This window comes from Puma concolor, chromosome C2 (assembly GCF_028749965.1).
Source record: "Puma concolor isolate L17-30 chromosome C2, mPumCon1.1.hap2, whole genome shotgun sequence".
Classification (NCBI taxonomy): Eukaryota; Metazoa; Chordata; class Mammalia; order Carnivora; family Felidae; genus Puma; species Puma concolor.
Genome location: NC_141675.1, coordinates 100,059,541 through 100,077,732, shown reverse-complemented (window position 1 = coordinate 100,077,732; position 18,192 = coordinate 100,059,541). Strand labels below are relative to the sequence as shown.

The window sequence follows — 18,192 nt, the reverse complement described above, 5'->3', positions numbered from 1 at the left end:
CGCTTGGTCTCTCTGTCTCAAAAATAAACATTTAAAAAAAAAGAATTCCATTTTGAACAGGATAAGTTTAAGGTGCCTTATGATTTATCCCAATATCCATCCAAGCAGATGGATTCTTCATGGGTCAGGAACTCAAGAGACTCATCTAGGCTAAGATACAAAATTGGAAGTCACTGGCATATACATAGTATTAGAAGCCAAGATTATCTGGAGAAAAAGAATAGAGTCAGAAAAGAAACCAATACCAACAAAGAAGCAAGTCAGTGTTTAGAGCTTCATAAAGGAGGGGGGGCGCCTGGGTGGCTCAGTCGGTTAAGCGCCCAACTTCAGCTCAGGTCATGATCTCACTGTCCGTGAGTTCGAGCCCTGTGTCGGGCTCTGTGCTGACAGCTCAGAGCCTGGACCCTGCTTCAGATTCTGTGTCTCCCTCTCTCTCTGACCCTCCCCCATTCATGCTCTGTCTCTCTCTGTCTCAAAAATAAATAAACATTAAAAAAATTAAAAAAAAAAAAAAGGAGGGGAAGCTAGCAAACAAAGCAGACTGAAATGGAGCAGCCAGAAAGGAGAGAGAAATATTATAGGAATGTGGTATGAAGGAAACAAATGTGGTATGATTATATATTAATTATATATAATGCTACTGTAAGAAGTAGAACACAAAGACAGAAGAAAAATACACTGGAGTTATTAACCTGGAGGCCACCAGAGCTCTTAGCAAGAGTAGTTTAGGTGAAATGACCTAATAGGGAGTGAACTGGGGAGACAGATGCTCCTAGTTCAACATCATAGGCTCACTTCCTTTCACTGACAACAAGGAAATGAAATTTAAAAAATTGTAAAACCCACATCAGTAAAGATAATGGTCTAGGAAGAGAGTCATTAGCAAATGAGATACTTCAACACATTTCTGAAAGACTGAAAGTAGATGAGAAGGATGTGAAAGAATGAAATTGAGCAGAAGACACGGTGCAGAACACATATATGTATTCTAAGGAAGCTACAGGTAAAAGCCAGTCTTTCTGGGGGAACCCTAAAAAGGCTGTTAGCTCAAAGACGACAGTACAGAGGGAGAAAGTGAGAAGTAGGACTGAAAACTGGAGAATAACTTGGAAGTTCGTCTACTGTATAGTTACGTCAGTCAGGCTGTGCTCACTACTTACCCCCACCCATCCTTGAAAGCAAAAACAAAAAACAAACAAACAAACAACAACAACAAAACAGCATTGGGGAAAGTAAATGTGGTAGCCCCAGTAGAACAGCTCGATCTTACTTGCATATTGCATACCCCAAAAGGAGGCCAGCAGTTAACAGAGCATGTCCACATATACAAAGTAACTGCTGAAGGGAAAGCCTACTGGGAAAACAGACCAAGACTCACCTACACAGAAGAGCAAATGTATGCCAACCACCTATAACATTCAGTCATGTCATTTATTCTTAACTATCATGGGCCATGAAGTAACACCAGACATATGAGGAAAACTGACAGCACAAAGAGAGAAACCAGGATAGGTAAACAGAACAAGAGACTAAGAGGAAGAGAAGGAAAATCCAGGTACAGAAGATAATGTAACAAAATTCTAAATGGTCTACTCAGAAGAGAGTTTCTAGAAGACAATGCAGTTGTAATAAGCATCAATGAAAACAGATTAGACAATAAGGGCTCTTGCTTAGAAATTAAACATACAATTTGGTGAATTAAAGAAATCTAAAAGACAGGTTTGAACACAAAATGAAAAAAATCCTCCAGAATATAAGAAGGAAGATATAAAGCTAAATACATAAGAAAATAATCCAAAAGGTCAACATACAGTTTTCTAAAACTTCAGAAATTTATGTGTCTTTAGTCCAAAAGGTCTCACTGGTGCCTCTTTGTGCAATGAGAAAAAAAAAAAAACAACTATTATTTAGACACACATTATGCAATGTCAGAATTACAACAAAGGAACCCTAAAGCTTCCACAGAGAAAAAGTAGGTCAAATACAAAGAAATAAAAATTAGATATTGCATCTGACATCTCAACCACAACACCAGATACTAAAAATCAATGGAACAATGCCTTTGATTTCTCAGGGGGAAACGAATATGAACCTAGAATTCTGTATCTAGACAAATTATCAACCACGTATAATAGAAAAGTAAAAATATTCTCAAATTTTTAAGAACTTAGGGTTTACCTTCTATATACCCATTCTGATGATTTCTTTCAAAAACTTGAGGGAGAAAACCAAAGAAGAAGAAGAAATGGCATCCAGGAAATAGTAGATTCAATCCAGGAGTGTAATGTTAGCAATTTCCAAGATAAGAGGCGTGCAGTGGGCCCAGCGAGCAATCAGTCAAGACCAGACCAGGGGATGAAGAGCTTTTGCAAAGTATCCCTGAGATGAAAGTGGATTCCATGCCATAGACAGTAAAAGGACCAGAAGATATTATTCACGTGTAAAGCACATTATTCTTGTGAAAACAAGAGGTAAGAGCAATTTGAAATTCCAGGCAAAACAAAAACTGAGCAAGAAAGTCACCATAAATGCAGAGCAAGCTTAAAGATTCTGAGCAACAGATGAAGTGAAATAAAGAAATTCACACACACACACACAAATTTCACTTTGATCTTCAGAAGAACTTTTTCCTTCCTGTGGCACAAGGATTGATAGTAACAATGGATCACAAAACAAAAAATAATTGTCATTTGTTTTCAACTTTCAGTATCCATCTGTAGACAAGACACAGCAGACGTAAGTGTGGTAATGGAACAACGTAAATGTTACCAACTGTGATCCTGTAAAAGGAAAGGTAGGCTGACTGAAGGTGGGAAGTAGAAGCAAAGGAGAGCCAGAAAGGGGAGCCAGGATCCTTGTCTTACATAGCAGAAAGCTGAGATATACTGCCTAAAGTGAACCAAGAAGAAATAAAAAGTATTTGAAAACACAAAGTTAAACAACAGAAGAATTAAAAATTAAAATGTAATCTTCCAAATTAGAGAAGAGAAGTAGGTTAATATTAATTAAAACCTCTTCTTTAATACGGGGCGCCTGGGTGGCTCAGTCGGTTAAGCGTCTGACTTCAGTTCAGGTCATGATCTCACCATCCGTGAGATCGAGCCCCAAGTCAGGCTCTGTGCAGACAGCTCAGCCCTTGGAGCCTGCTTTGGATTCTGTGTCTCCCTGTCTCTCTCTGCCCCTCCCTTGCTGGCGCTCTGTCTCTCTCAAGAATAAAATAAAAAAATAAAAAATAAATTTTTTAAACCCTCTTCTTTAATAAAGGAGAGTCTATAATTATTGTGTAAAGCTGACATCTAAGCAAAGAAATATAAAAATATTTTTTATTAATTATGGAGACCACCACAAGATAAGCAGAAATCAAATTGGAAAAAAATGATTCCCTCTTAGCACAGGCCTAAAGATGAAAGAGGAAGAGACCCTTGTATGTGCTTTTTTTTTTAAGCACATGGAAATATAAATTAGAATTAACATCTGAAAGTAAAAAACGAATGGGAGATAAGAAAATGAAAACAGCTTAATATACTACTCTTTCAAAAAGTGTGGCTGTAAGTAGAAGTCAATTAGTAGCTAAAGGAAAATATCTATGACAGGAAATTCTAGAGTGAGCCTGTCCATTATGATAGCCTCTGGGCATATGCAGCTATTCAAATACAAATTCAAATTAATTAAAGTTAAGTAAAATTATTAATTCAGTTCTTCAGTAATATTAGCCACATTTCCAGTGCTCAACAGTCCCCTGAGGCTAGTGGCTACCATACTGAATGGAAAAGACATAGAACATTTTCATCACTACAGGATGTTCTATCAGGCAGAGTTGTTCTAGAGCACAACTAAATGCTGATCAAGGGCCCTATGTATCTCCTACCTTTATCCACATGTTCAGTTTAACTGAACAATTCTTTACATGTGAGCATTCTAAACAAAATGCTGAAAAATATGATGATAAAACTTCAACTAACAATACACACTCAAAGGTTATCCTATCTGCACACTGTAAAAGAAATGTATAGTGTTATTTTCAGTGCAAACCTGCTAACAAAGTGTTGTCTATAATAGTCCCCAAATAATTTGCTTTAGTAAACATTTAGTATTATTTGTAATCAGAGTAAAAGTATTTACCGTCATCATTTCTTTAAAAGAATTTCAAGCTATTTTACTATCACCAATGGAAAATAATTTAGAATATCTCAAAAGAGATCATTAGACAAGCTTACTAATACCATGTAAACATTTGAAAGATTACTTTAAGGAATGAAAATCTAACCTGAACAGAAATCAGAATTGAAATCATATTTCCTAAATCTAACCAGACTTAATACTCTCTAGCCTCGGGGCACCTGGGTGGCGTAGTCGGTTAAGCATCCGACTTCAGCCAGGTCACGATCTCGCGGTCTGGGAGTTCGAGCCCCGCGTCAGGCTCTGGGCTGATGGCTCAGAGCCTGGAGCCTGTTTCCGATTCTGTGTCTCCCTCTCTCTCTGCCCCTCCCCCGTTCATGCTCTGTCTCTCTCTGTCCCAAAAATAAATAAACGTTGAAAAAAAAAATTAAAAAAAAAAAAAAAATACTCTCTAGCCTCTGAAGAGGAAATACTGAATCACAGAATTACAGAGCTCGAGGAACATTAAAGATGAAAGAAAAATCTTTCATTTTAGAGCTAGGAAAATGAAATGCAGAAAATGCATGCCTCACGGCTAGTCATTGGGTTGGCCAAGACTTCAGCACTTCTGACTCTCAGTCTAGCACTGTCTCCCTATGCCACACAGATCTGACAGATTCTGCAATCACATATTAAAGGCCAAGACAAATTTTATAATGGTAAGGATTTGTCATTTCTTTAACCTTTATGGCCTCTTCCTGTCCTTTATTGAAAAGTACAGAAAATCTGAAAAAATTTGTAAGTCCCAGTGACCACAAAAGCTATTACTGTGGGGGCGCCTGGGTGGTTAAGACAGTTAAACGCCATACTTGATTTCAGCTCAGGTCATGATCTCATGGTTCAAAGAGTTTGAGCCCCACGCTGGGCTCTGCACTGTCACTGCACAGATCCTCTCTCTCTGCCTTCCCCTGCTCATGCTCACACTCTTTCTCTCTCTCTCTCTCTCTCAAAATAAAAAAAAAAAAAAGTTACTATTCTGTTCCCCTATTCAAGAATGTAAACACTCTTTTTAAAGAAATAAAAATGTAGGCAAATCAAGGCTGAATTAATATTTCTCTAAAAACACTGGAGAAGAGTCTAAGGTACTTTTTTGATTAAAGAACTGTTCTAAAAATGGGGGGAAAAAAGCTACAGTTCTAGAAGAATGCACAGGTGGAAAAATAAATATAATTTTCCAAACAATGAAGCATTCCATGGAACTTCTAAAGACCATCCATGAGCCCCCAAGTGAAGAATCTCTGACCTAATTTTAAATTTAAATGTTTTTATTCTTAACTCTATATATGTCCTGCAAAAAGTGGCTCTAAAGCTATTTTTAATTTTCATTATAAAATTACCTCAACTGACTAATAAGCTAAACAGTTTCCATGAGAAAGATGTTAACCACATCTGAATTACAAATGCCTAAAAGTCACAGCTCTTACCCTTCTTTGGTTAAGCTTTCATTACTCTCTGGAGGATAATCTCCTCCTGTTTCTTACCCTTTCCTGTGTTCCTGGAACATAGGGAAAAGAGGATTTCCCTTACTCGGCATTTTAATGCTGAGGACTTTGATCCTTTGATCTGATTTAATATTTACAATGTCCAACAGAACAGATACATAATGAAATTCAACATGATATTTCACCATTGATGTAACACACATGATATAAACAACCCTGAAAAATCCTCCTCCAGCTTAAAGATTATGTGCGGCAATCAACAGCTTTCAAAATTCAGTTTATCAGGTAAAAATGGACACAGTGTTACATATTTAAGGCATAAAAAGGCAACAGGCACACCACTCTAGAAGAAGCCTGCTCACCTTCCTGCAAGGGAGAGAATCCGGAGCTGCTCTTCTGCCTGGGTGGTGTTAACAACACAGCTGGCTCAAATACATGTGCCGGAAAACTGGTGGCCACGTTCGCACTACCCGGTGGGGCTGGCACCTGAGACAGTTTAACAGGCAAGTCTTCCTGTGCCAATGCAGCCACTTCTTCCCCTCGGAACACCAACGGCACAGAGACATCAGCATTTACAGCTGGGCCCTCTGAAGAAGATGAGAGGCCATTAGCACTTAAAGACACCATGGACACACTGCAGGTGTTTATGCTTACATGCATTTCCATAAAAGGCAAAATCACATGGACTCTAGAGCCTTCCCTTTCTAGGCCACATCCTCCTTAGCCGTAACTCGTGAGGGGGCAGCACCGGGAAGAAGAGGCCGTTTTTGAGAAAAGCACTGGTGGCCCCTAGCCCTTGAGGCCTGCCCTAGCCATTGAGTGTATCTCACACAAATCAAATTTTACTCAGCCACTTCTTAGAATCCCTCATGAGAAAACACTCCTACGATACATAAAACACTCTCCACACAAGACACTCATCAAGATATTACTTAGAAGCAAAAAACATGAAAAGGCCTAAATGCCCTATTCAGCCTGTGGCATATGAAGGTACACAAAGTGAAGAAAGGTTTTCAAAACATCAGAATTTCTAAAACCCAGTATTTCTTTTTCTTTCCAAGACCATCTCCTCTCCTCCTGAGCCTGGTGCACAGTGATGAAAAGTGCTGGCACGAAAGCCCCACTGGTATAGGAAGCAAGTTCTGCTACTTTCTAGTTGTATGATCTTGCTAAGTTACCAGTTCTCTCTAAGCCTTGGTTTTCTCATCGAGAAAATGGGGATAACAAAGATACTTACCTCATAAGACTATTATGAGGGGTATATGAGATAATACATGTAGAACACTCAAAAAGTGCCTGGCATACAGCAATAACCCAATAAATATTAGCTGAAAATACTAGTGGCCATTGCCATACTGACAAAGTAGTGACAGTGCTGCATATGTACCAACAACCAATAACTCCACGTAAGTTTAGAGTCTTGTTTACTCTATCAGTGTTTTAATACCAACCTGGGGTAATAAGACCACACCCACCTGGACTGTCTATAATTTTCCTACTCGTAGATCCCCTTTCTGATGCCTGATTTTCTTCATTGCTTTTTATCACAGGACAGTTCTTCATGGCATGTGTGAGCGATATAAGTTGCTCATCTGTTGTGACCATGTACTGCTGAAGCCTTGCCTGGAGAAAAAAGAATTAAATAACATCATTGACATATCAGACATCAAATCATCACCTAGATATGTATAATCATATCATTATCTTAAATAGTCTAGGAACTTTGAACTTCCATTCAAACACTAAAATAGTGCCTTTGTAAGAACACGTAATCATAAATATTTTAAAAGTCTCATGATAGAAGAATGGTTAAATGTATCACAGAATATTAATAAATACACTGCCAGAATAATAAGGATTAACCTTTTATAGGGCTTTTGATTTATAAAACCTCTTTTATATAGATGGTATCAACTGACTCAAGCTACCCCAAGAGGCAAGTATATCAGGTGGAGGAAATTTAACAGAATATTATACGGGCATTTAAACTGAAAAAACGTGATCCTGTAAATGTTTATAGTAATGTATATAAAATAATGTTAAGAGAAAATATATACAGAGAGAAGAGATATTATACACACATAGATATATACATATATATCCAAGAGGTACAGACATTTGATAAAAATCAGAGATGGCCAGAAGTCAGAAGTATTATTGGTAGGACTAGTGAATGAAATCTACTAAACAATTTCATACCAGCCCAAATTTTTTCCCAAATTCCACACTCCTCTCCAATGACCTGCTCAGCATCTCCACCTAGAACTCACATAGGCTCCAACTTTACATGTGCACAACCAAATTCTCCCTGAACACCCCCACCTCATCAACAGCACCTCTATCCTTCCAAATATTCAGTCCATAGCTTTGGAATCATCCTTGACTCTTCTCTCACATCCTCTCCTTGGCCCCATATCAGCAAATCCTACTGCTTGCCTTCCAAATACATTCACAATTTAGTCCCTTTTCACAGCCTCTCCCAGTTCCAACCTAGACCAGGCTGCCATGTCTCACTTGGATTATTTCATTAACTCCTGTCTGTAACATTCTGCTTCCATGTTTGACCACCTAGAGTCTAGTTCTATACTGTTCCCCAAAAGGTTTGAAGCACTTTGGGCCTCCACAGGGGCACCACAGGACATCTTATATTTTTAAGGAAAACACTGCTGCTCAACATCTGTCAGGCACCAGTGAACTCCTAGCTTGAGGTGGTTCACAGCTTCCATATTAGATCAAAATACATTCCTTTTCATGATGTCGTATCTTCATGAAGCTGGGCTGTCAGTAGCTGCTATGATAAAAAGCAACACTGCATAAAAATTACTGTGGAATAGGAAATAAGAATGGCAATATCCAAAATGATTCCAAGCTTTGAGAAGCTGTACAGTACCCAGCAGGTAGACATATCCCATCAGTAAATAATTGTGGTTATTTAATCATGAATACAAATAAAACTTTTTCTATCAATACTTTGATATTTTGCGGGTTTTTTTCCAAACAGCATCTAAGTTGTTGAGACATAAATACTAAGTAGTTTGAGCCGAACTACTTAATAAAGGAAACTGTTGGGTATTTCTTTCAGCCTACGGGGATCTTGAGATAATAAGGGCACCATGAACCGAGAAAGGGCAGTGATCTCTGATCTAGTCTCCACACAGCCGCCCACAGTGATCCTCATAAAACCTCAATCACATCTCTTCTCTCCTCAAAACCCTTCGGTGGTGTCCCTTCTCACCCAACATAAAAACCCAAATCCTTACCCAGTTTGCAAGCCCTCATGACACAGCTTATCTATTGGCTCTTGCCTCCTACTACTCTTCCACACTCGACTCCAGACATTCTGGTCCTCACGCTTTTGCGCTCAACAGCCACGCTCTCACCTCAAGACCTCTGCACCTGCTGTTCTTCTGCCGAGACTGCTCTTCTCTTAGCTATCTGCACACTCGCTCCCTCACCTCCTTCAGGCCTTCCTCACAGGCATGGCCCACCCAATTACAATTCCCATCCTAGGTACTTGCTATGCCTCTTACCTGCTTTATTCTTCTTTATACCACATACCATCATCTAACTTACAATATACTCCGCTTTTTTTTCCCCCAGGATTTATTTAGAATATAAACTCCACGAGGGTAAAGATTTCTTCTTTGTTCACTACTGTACTTCCTACACCTAGACCAGTGCCAGGCCCAAATCAATAAAGATTTGTTGAGGCAGTTAGTACATTTAAAAACCATTCATTTTCCCAAGAGAACTGAAAACCTGTGTTCACGCAAATACTTGTACATGAATGTTGACAGCAGCATTATTCATTCATAATATACAAAAAGGTGGAAACAATTCAAAAATCCATCACTTGATGAATGGATAAGCAAAATGTGGTGTATCCACATAATGGAATACTAGTGGACAAAAAAAGTAATGAGCTACTGACAACATGCTACAACATAGATAAGCCCTGAAAACATTATGCTAAGTGAAAAAAAAACACAGACACAAAAGATCACAAATTGCAAGATTCCATTTATATGAAATATCCACATTCGGCAAACCTATAGAGACACAGAGTGGAGAGCAATATCCAAAGAATATCCAAAAGGCACAAATGAAGAACATAGCATTGAGGCAGTAAGATTTCCTAGAAGAAATACTGTTTAAGTTTTTTTTATTTTCAGTTTTTTGGTTTTGTTTTTGAGAAAGAGAGAGAGCATGCATGAGCAGGGGAGGGACAGAGAGAGGAAGAGAGAGAATCCAAGCAGGCTCTGCTCTGTCAGTGCACAGCCTGATGCAGGGCTCATTCTCACGACTATGAGATCACGACCTGAGCCAAGAGTCAGATGCTTCACTAACTGAGCCACCCAGGCACCCCCTGTGTAAGCGTTTTAAAAAAAAAAAAAAAAAGCAATTATCCAGACAAGTGGCAAAGAGGACTTCTATAATAAATTTGAAGATACTGTAAACAATTTTAAATGGCAAATGATTACAGCAAGCTTCCTCAAATGGTATCCCCTGATGTTTTGAAATTAAAAGTAGCTATCATAACATTTTTTTATTTCACATTTTGGATCAACTACTAGAATACTGGTAGTTACCATTTAAATGTAGATTCTGTCTTCCCCACTAAATAATAAGTTTCTTAAAGACAGTAGATTTATTCTATATGTATTTAAAGTCCAAGTTTCTACTATAGTACCTCCAATGTAATAAATGTTCAATAAAAGCTACCATTGATGATAATAAAGAAGTGAGAGGTAATCACATCAGCATAACAAAACCAAAGGCAACTAGAAGAGAATCTTATATATTCTTTTTTTTCTTTATTATGAAATGTATTGGCAAATTGGTTTCCATACAACACCCAGTGGAGAATCTTATATATCCTTAGACGTTTTATGATACTAAACACAGAAAAGCTTGATTGCATCTAAGTACCTGGGTTGCGGTATTTTCTTCTCTGAGAAGAAGAATTTCAGCTGTAAGAGCATCAATGAGCTCTCGATGATCACCTAACATTTGTTCCAGTTGCTGCCTTGTCTCCACTTCTTTACGCAGCTGGAGCTCACTCTACAAAAAAAAAAATCCACTTCCATCAATACAACTCCCATCCAAAACTAAATTACTATCAACAGCATCAAGTACTGAAAACTAAAAGTTTCTACTCAAAGCTGTCAAAAAAATACTTAGAGTATATGTGACAGTAATGAGAATGAAATATTTTTATTAAAAGGTTTATATTTCATTAAAATGAAATACTGTATCCTTTTCCCTTCCTTAAATAGAACACAATAAACACAATGGTATGCAGAATTAAATGACTACAACTTTTGCAGAATGAAGTGGAGGGGGAAGTACATATACATATTGGTTGAATACACACAGAGCATCTCTAGAAGGACACACTCACACCTGGTCGTCAGAGCTGGCGCCGAGGAAGCAGACCGGTAAAATGGAAGTTAAGGATGGGAAGTAGGGGGCGCCTATGTGGCTCAGTCGGTTAAGCATCCGACTTTGACTCAGGTCATGATCTCACTGCTTGTGGGTCTGAGCCCTGCGAGGGGCTCTGTGCTGACAGCTCAGAGCCTGGAGCCTGCTTCAGATTCTGTGTCTCCCTGTCTGTCCCTCCCCCTCTTGTGTGTACACTCGCTCTCTCTCAAAAATAAATAAGCATTAAAAAAAAAAAAGGTGAGAATTAGAATTTTTATCTATCTCTGTTTCTCTGAATTTCATACTGTATGAGTGCATCACCAATTCAAAAATTAAGTTTGTTAAAAGAAAATTAAAAATAAATGACAGGCTTAAATGGTTTAACTTCATAAAGCAAGTGATTAGCTAAAAAGTATATGCTTCTAAACCTGTAATACTTTCAGAGAGCCAAAAGTACACTCCTAGAGATTCCTAACTTAAGGGTGGAAGAATGTGAAGACTTTCCTAAGTCTGACCATACAATAAATATTTCACTAAAAAGCAAATTTTAGGAGGACATCTCCAGAGAAATTGGAACATCTGAATTAGAGAGACTGGGGCGCCTGGGTGGCTCAGTCGGTTGAGTATCCAACTTCGGCCAGGTCATGATCTCATGGTTCATGAGTTTGAGCCCCACGTCAGGCTCTTTGCTAACAGCTCAGAACCTGGGGCCTGCTTCAGATTCTGTGTCTCCCTCTCTCTCTGCCCCTCCTCCACTTGTGCTCTCTCTCAAAAAAATGGATAAACATTAAAAAAATTTTGAATTAGAGCAATGAATCAACAATTTTAATAATAAAATGTCCTTGAACATTTTTTGTTGTATTTAACAAATTTAAATGTATAAAAAAATAATAGTTTAAATAGATTTTTTGAAAGATGAAATGTTTACCCAACTCTAATTCCACAGCATTCTGAAGACTGATTATTCACAAATGAACTAAAAAACAATTCCTGCTAGTTTTATAAATTATTTTCACAACAACAAAATATCTCCCACATCAGACACTAATGCAAAGCCTGAGTTAGTCACACAGATAACATGAAGAACTTTCCCCATCTGTGTCTATAGATTACAGGTATGCCGCTCTCCAAACTCAACTAAAGTGGGAGTAGGAAGCAGAAAAAGCATCAGAAGGAGGACACGTTGAGTAGTTCTACTGAATCTAATACTGCCAAACAATAATATTCAATATCAGCATAAGACATGATCTTATTTATAGCAGATTAACCCCTCTAATTATATTTTACTAAAGCTCATATTAAAATCAACATCACTTAGCTGACCATGTATCAGTATATTGGGTGATACATAAATCAGCATGCAGAGGAAAATTAAGAGGATAAAAGTTCACTGCAGATAATCTAAAGTTGAGGTATTTTATTATTTATTTTTTTTTAATTTTTTTAAGATTTATTTTTGAGAGAGAGAGAGAACACAAGTAGGGAAGGGGCAGAGAGAGAGGGAGACACAGAATCTGAAGCAGGCTCCAGGCTCTGAGCTGTCAGCACAGAGCCCGACACGGAGCTCGAACCCACGAACTGCGAGATCATGACCTGAGCCGAAGTTGACACTTAACCGACTGAGTCACCCAGGCGCCCCATGCTGAGATATTTTAAATAAAGCTATTCAGATTTGACTATATTTCATTTGGAGACTGCAATAAATTAAGGGTAGAGCAAAAACAAAAAAAAACAAAAAAACAAAAAAAACAACTCTAAGCATATCTACCCGCACTCTGAAGAGGAGACTCTAATAACTTCTTGCTCTTACCTCTTTAAGGTACCGAACCAGGCGACAGAGGGAGCCCACCAGAGACAGAGTGAAGCCTGTGAGACCCTGACTACTTTGCAGTCCCTTGACCTCACGTCCTGTACACCGTTCATATTCTTCCATTTCATGTTCCACTTCATTTATCATGTGTTTGAGGACATCCAGGCTGGAATTATTGCTATTTGGTAAGTCTGTGGAGGCTGTGCTAGCTGTTAGTATGCTCTTTTTCTGCTTGGAAGGAGCATGAGAATCCAGTTTTCCTTTCACTGATAATGAGAGAAGTCATTCTATTATAAGACCAAGAAAAATTATACCAGAAAGCTACTAGAGAAACCTTTGACTGTTATTCACAATTTATAAACAAAAAATTTTTAATGTTTATTTATTTTGAGAGAAAGAGACAGTGCAAGTCAGGGAGAGGCAGAGAGAAAGAGGAGAGAGAGAGAATTCCAAGCAGGCTCTATGCTGTCAGCACAGAGCCCAACGTGGGGCCTGACCTCATGAAACCGTGAGATCATGACCTGAGCCGAGATCAAGAGTTGGACACTTAACCAACTGAGCTACCCAGGCGCCCCTATAAAAGGTTTTTATAGAAGTTATAACCATTTGTTCATAAAAATCCATACAGGTTTACACTGTGTATAACAAACACACTAAAACTATCTTTCTACAGAGTTACATGGCATAGAACATTTCTTAGCCACCATTCAACAAAGTCTTAATCAGTTGGCTCTGATTGGATGAGTTTAAGGGGAAAAACTTTACTAAGAGATTAAAGAAGTTGTATCAAGTTATGTGTTTACTAATTCATCTTGGCAAATCAAGGGATTGAACCTTTATTTAACAACTGTTTTTGCTTCCTTGAGTTCAGCACTTGTCCCACAACATAGCTTGAGTCTAGAGTCTCAGTAGATTCTTCAGATTGAAGCCTGGTGTGGATTCTCTTGACAGCATTGGTAGCATTCAGAGCAGCTAAAAGAAAAAGTATTTCCAAAAGAATCTCCAGTGAACAACAAAAAAGTTTTAAGCATTCCAATGAACAGATCTATCAGTATCTTATTCAATTAGGTAAAGACAGTCAAGACTAAATACCATTGCTTTAAAAATTGCTATGTTTAAAAAAGAACATACTAAAACAAGTCACTGTTCTGGGAGAAGTAAGACAATGGGGGAGCAAACCGTTTTGTTCCCCTGATGGAGGAGCAGATGATGGAGTTTCTGGAAGGGTTGTTACTTGTGACTGTGCTGTTATTTTCTGCTGAATATCAGTCCACAATTTTTTAATTAAGTCAGAATTATCTTCCTTTAGTTGGTGGAGAAACCTATAAATTATGAGACAACAAGCTACATTAGAATTAATAAATGCTGTCATTTAAACTGTTCAACTGCTTACATATTTGATTGATGGAGCTTTTAATACTTCATAATCAAAGAAAAAATACATTTTCTTCAACTTATAAGACAGATGACTAAAATGCCAGTCTTCTTAGTGTTAGAAGAAATCATTCCATCTTCCTCCCAGTTTCCTACCTACATGGCTCCTAATCACAGGAGCGATTTGCCCTTTCTGGACTTCGGTGATATGGGCCCCATCCTCCTCCCTCTTTCCCAGAGAAAATACATGGCTTGGTCTTTTCTATTTTCTCTCTCCTGTGAAGGCTGTCCTCAGAACATAGCCTCCGCTCATCGCTGAACTGAAGGGACTGGAGCAGACTCTGCCCTGAGTCTCTGGGAGCAGGGGAAGGAATGGAAGAGCTTGCAGTACAGGGAGTTAGAGCACTAAGCCTTTTGCTATAATCATCTTTAGTACTGATAAGGCTGATATTTTATCTCCAATCACCTGATTCCTTTGTCTTTTTCTCAGTTGGACAGAGGCTTAGAAGAGGTAGGAGACAAAAAAGTGGAAACACCAAATGTCCACCAACTGATGAGTGGAAAAGTAAAACGTACTACAACCACACAATGGAGTATTACATAGCCATAAAAAGGAATGAAGCGAAGATACATGCTACAACATGGATGAATCTTGAAAACATGCTTAGTAAAAGACACCAGACACAAAAGATCACATATTGAATGATTCCATATATATGAAATGTCCAGAACAGGCAAATATATAGAGATAGGAAATAGATTAATCTGATAGATCAGACAGGGCTAAAGGGCTTGGGAGGAAATGGGGTTTGACTATTAAAGAATATAGGGTTTCTCTAGGGTAATGAAAATGTTCTAAAATTGACTATAGGTTGCACAATTCTGCATATACTAAAAATCATTGGTTATACTTTATGTGGGTGGATTGTATGGTATGTGAACTATAAATCAATAAAACTGTTATTAAAAAAAAAAAGAGGAAAAGGGAAATCTTATTTAGTGGCTCCACAAATGTCAACCTAAGGGAGTTGCCTTCAAGCAAATTATGCACATTGCACATTAGTTGCTACGAAACATATTTAGCAAAAGGCCTATAATGCAATCCATTCAAAGGGGGCTAGTTATCAAAGCATCAGAAAGAGTTCTCTGTAAGACAGTATTAGCTCTAAGTCCAACCTTCAGGATAAATCCTAAGAAAAGAAAAGAACTGAATCTATACACAACAGGGGCAGCTGTGTTGGAAAAACTGACCTGGAAAGGTAAGCCAAAGACACAGCTTAGCAATATTAAATTTTAAAGACAGAAGAAACAAAATTTAAATATAAAGGAAATTAAGTACCTACATAAAAATGCCAAATTATTTATAAGGGCAAGAACATTATTCTAGCATCAGACTTGTCAAAGCAACATTCAAAGCAAACTAAGAATGGAGGAACATTTTCAAGAAAATGGGGAAATTTAAAGAAACACTGCATCAATCAAAGATTTTCTATCTGGCCAAGCTGTCCCTCAAACTTTTAAGCCTTTCAAGAACTCAAGGAATACTATATTCACAAATGCTATAGCATGAGCCCTGACAGATCCAACCAAGAGTTAACTAGGGAAACATCAAAAAAAGACCAATGATGACCATTTACTATATTTAATTGTAGCTCCAAAACTAAAACCAAAATGGCAATACACAGGGAAGAATAATGTTTTATGTTCTGTCAAAGCAAAAAATACGCAGCTAAAAGAGGAGAAGGCCTGAGAGAAAAGGGAAAGAATGAGAATACAGAATAACTTATTTATTGTACAGGAAGCAGGTAGAAGTCAAAATACCACTTAATGCCAACACACCAGACAACAAAAGATTAAAGAAAATAGGGGACTGAAACCCTCTATAAAAGGTAGATATAAAGGCAACCAACCAGAACAAAATTACCAACATCCTAGACACCAACAGAAATTTTTAAGAGAACAGAGAAAACATCACATAGAGAAAGAAAACCGTAATTACAGTATAACACCATAGTACTATAAAATAATATGACAAAGTTGACATCAAACACATCAACCATGTTAATAAATATTACAAGCTTACTTTACTAATTAAAGAAAAAAAGATTCTCAAACTGGCTAACAAGGCAAGACCCAACTCTATGCTGAAAATAAAAGACACACCTAGCACCCAACAATTTAGAAACGCTAAAATAAAAGGATGAGCAAAGATGAACCAGGTAATTAGAAGCAGGAAGGCAGAGATTTCACTCCTGATATCAAAGTAGAACTGAAGCCCCAGGTATTAAATGTGAAAAAGGACACTCATAATGCTAAAAGCCATACTTCACAATGAAGATACAATACTTCTGGATATCCATGTACCAAAAAACACAGCAGTCACCCATACAAGGATGAAGGTATTCAACTACAAAGAGAATTAAATATACGTAAACATCAAATGCGAAGAAAAATAGAAAACACTAACAGAGACTTTAATACACTACTCTCAATATAAGATCGTGGCAAAAATGAGACAGAAAAAGTAAACAACATAATCAATGAAGTAAATTTTATGGATATGCATATAGAACTTTACACCTTGTTAATATAGAATATACCTTCTTCTCAAGCACACAAATGGAGCATTCACAAAAATTTAATCATATATTAGGCCACAAAGAAAACATCATTAAGCTCTACAAGTAGAAATATCATAAACCACCCTCTGAGTATAATAAAACTAGAAATAAGAAAACCAAAAACAAAGAAGCCCCTCTGTCTGGAAACATTTTTTAAAAACCTTCTATTAAACAACTCTTAGGTAAAAGAAAAAATATAAACTGAAATTACCTAATTTCTAAAATAATAAAACACTACGTATTAGAATATATGTTACACATTTAAAGCACAGACCAGAATAAAATTCAGAACCTTAAACATATTTATCAATTAAAAATAAAGTATGAAAATAAATATATTAAATTACCAACTGCAAAAGAAAGCAAAGTAGAAAAAAGCAAAGTAAATGAAAGAAAACTAAAAGAAGCGAAGATAAAAGTGAAAATTGATAAGAAGACATCAGAAAAACAGTAGCTCTAATTAATAAATCAAAATCCTGGTTCTTTAAAAATTTAACAAGATATTCCGATTCTGTGTCTTCCTCTCTCTCTGCCCCTCGCCCGTTCATGCTCTGTCTCTCTCTGTCCCAAAAATAAATAAACGTTGAAAAAAAAATTAAAAAAAAAAAAAAGGGGGCGCCTGGGTGGCGCAGTCGGTTAGGCGTCCGACTTCAGCCAGGTCACGATCTCGCAGTCCGTGAGTTCGAGCCCCGCGTCAGGCTCTGGGCTGATGGCTCACAGCCTGGAGCCTGTTTCCGATTCTGTGTCTTCCTCTCTCTCTGCCCCTCGCCCGTTCATGCTCTGTCTCTCTCTGTCCCAAAAATAAATAAACGTTGAAAAAAAAAAAATTAAAAAAAAAAAAATTTAACAAGATAGACAAACCACTAACTAACCTAATTGTAAAACATGGGAGGGAGGACAAAAAGAAATGAAGAAGGGGAGATAAGCACGAAAGCAAAAGACATTTTTTAGAAGTACAGAAATTATTTGCACACCTCTATGGAAATACATTGACAAGCCTACAAAAAATGGATAATTTCCTAAGAAAATATAATTTACCAAAATTGACTTGAGTAGAAGTAGAAAGTTTAATCCACTCTCCATGGAAGAAGAAAAGTTATTATGACACTTCACCACAAAAAAGCACCACATTCAAATAATTTCACAGGGAAATTCTACAAACCTTTTGAAGAACACAGGGTCCCAAACTAGATAAATTGTTTTAGGACTTAAACAATTAGAAAATGTTCTGGATGCTTCTCATGAAATCAAGTATAATATTGTTACCTCAATCTGATATTATATATTTAAAAAATTATAGACAATATTATTTAAGAATATTAATGCAAGAATACTAAATAAAATATTAACAAACAACATCCAACAC

At 37.3% G+C, this 18,192-nt stretch overlaps 1 protein-coding gene across 10 annotated transcripts in view; it reads right to left on the bottom strand.

The window, feature by feature from the left end:
• Positions 1 to 18,192, bottom strand: part of SPICE1 (spindle and centriole associated protein 1) — a 53,143-nt gene that overhangs the window by 9,873 nt on the left and 25,078 nt on the right. For 9 of the 10 annotated variants that reach the window (XR_015240306.1, XM_086675408.1, XM_086675412.1 and 6 more), the window contains 6 exons: positions 13,963 to 14,153; positions 13,666 to 13,803; positions 12,832 to 13,097; positions 10,530 to 10,661; positions 7,076 to 7,223; positions 5,963 to 6,187 (listed from right to left, as the gene is read on the bottom strand). Coding sequence is in view for 9 of the 10 variants with exons in the window: in XM_086675408.1 (XP_086531534.1) it covers positions 5,963 to 6,187; positions 7,076 to 7,223; positions 10,530 to 10,661; positions 12,832 to 13,097; positions 13,666 to 13,803; positions 13,963 to 14,153 (1,100 nt within the window). In the remaining variant the exon portion in view is untranslated. The remainder of the gene's footprint in view (positions 1 to 5,962; positions 6,188 to 7,075; positions 7,224 to 10,529; positions 10,662 to 12,831; positions 13,098 to 13,665; positions 13,804 to 13,962; positions 14,154 to 18,192) is intronic. The other variant, XM_025913388.2, reaches the window with a different exon arrangement.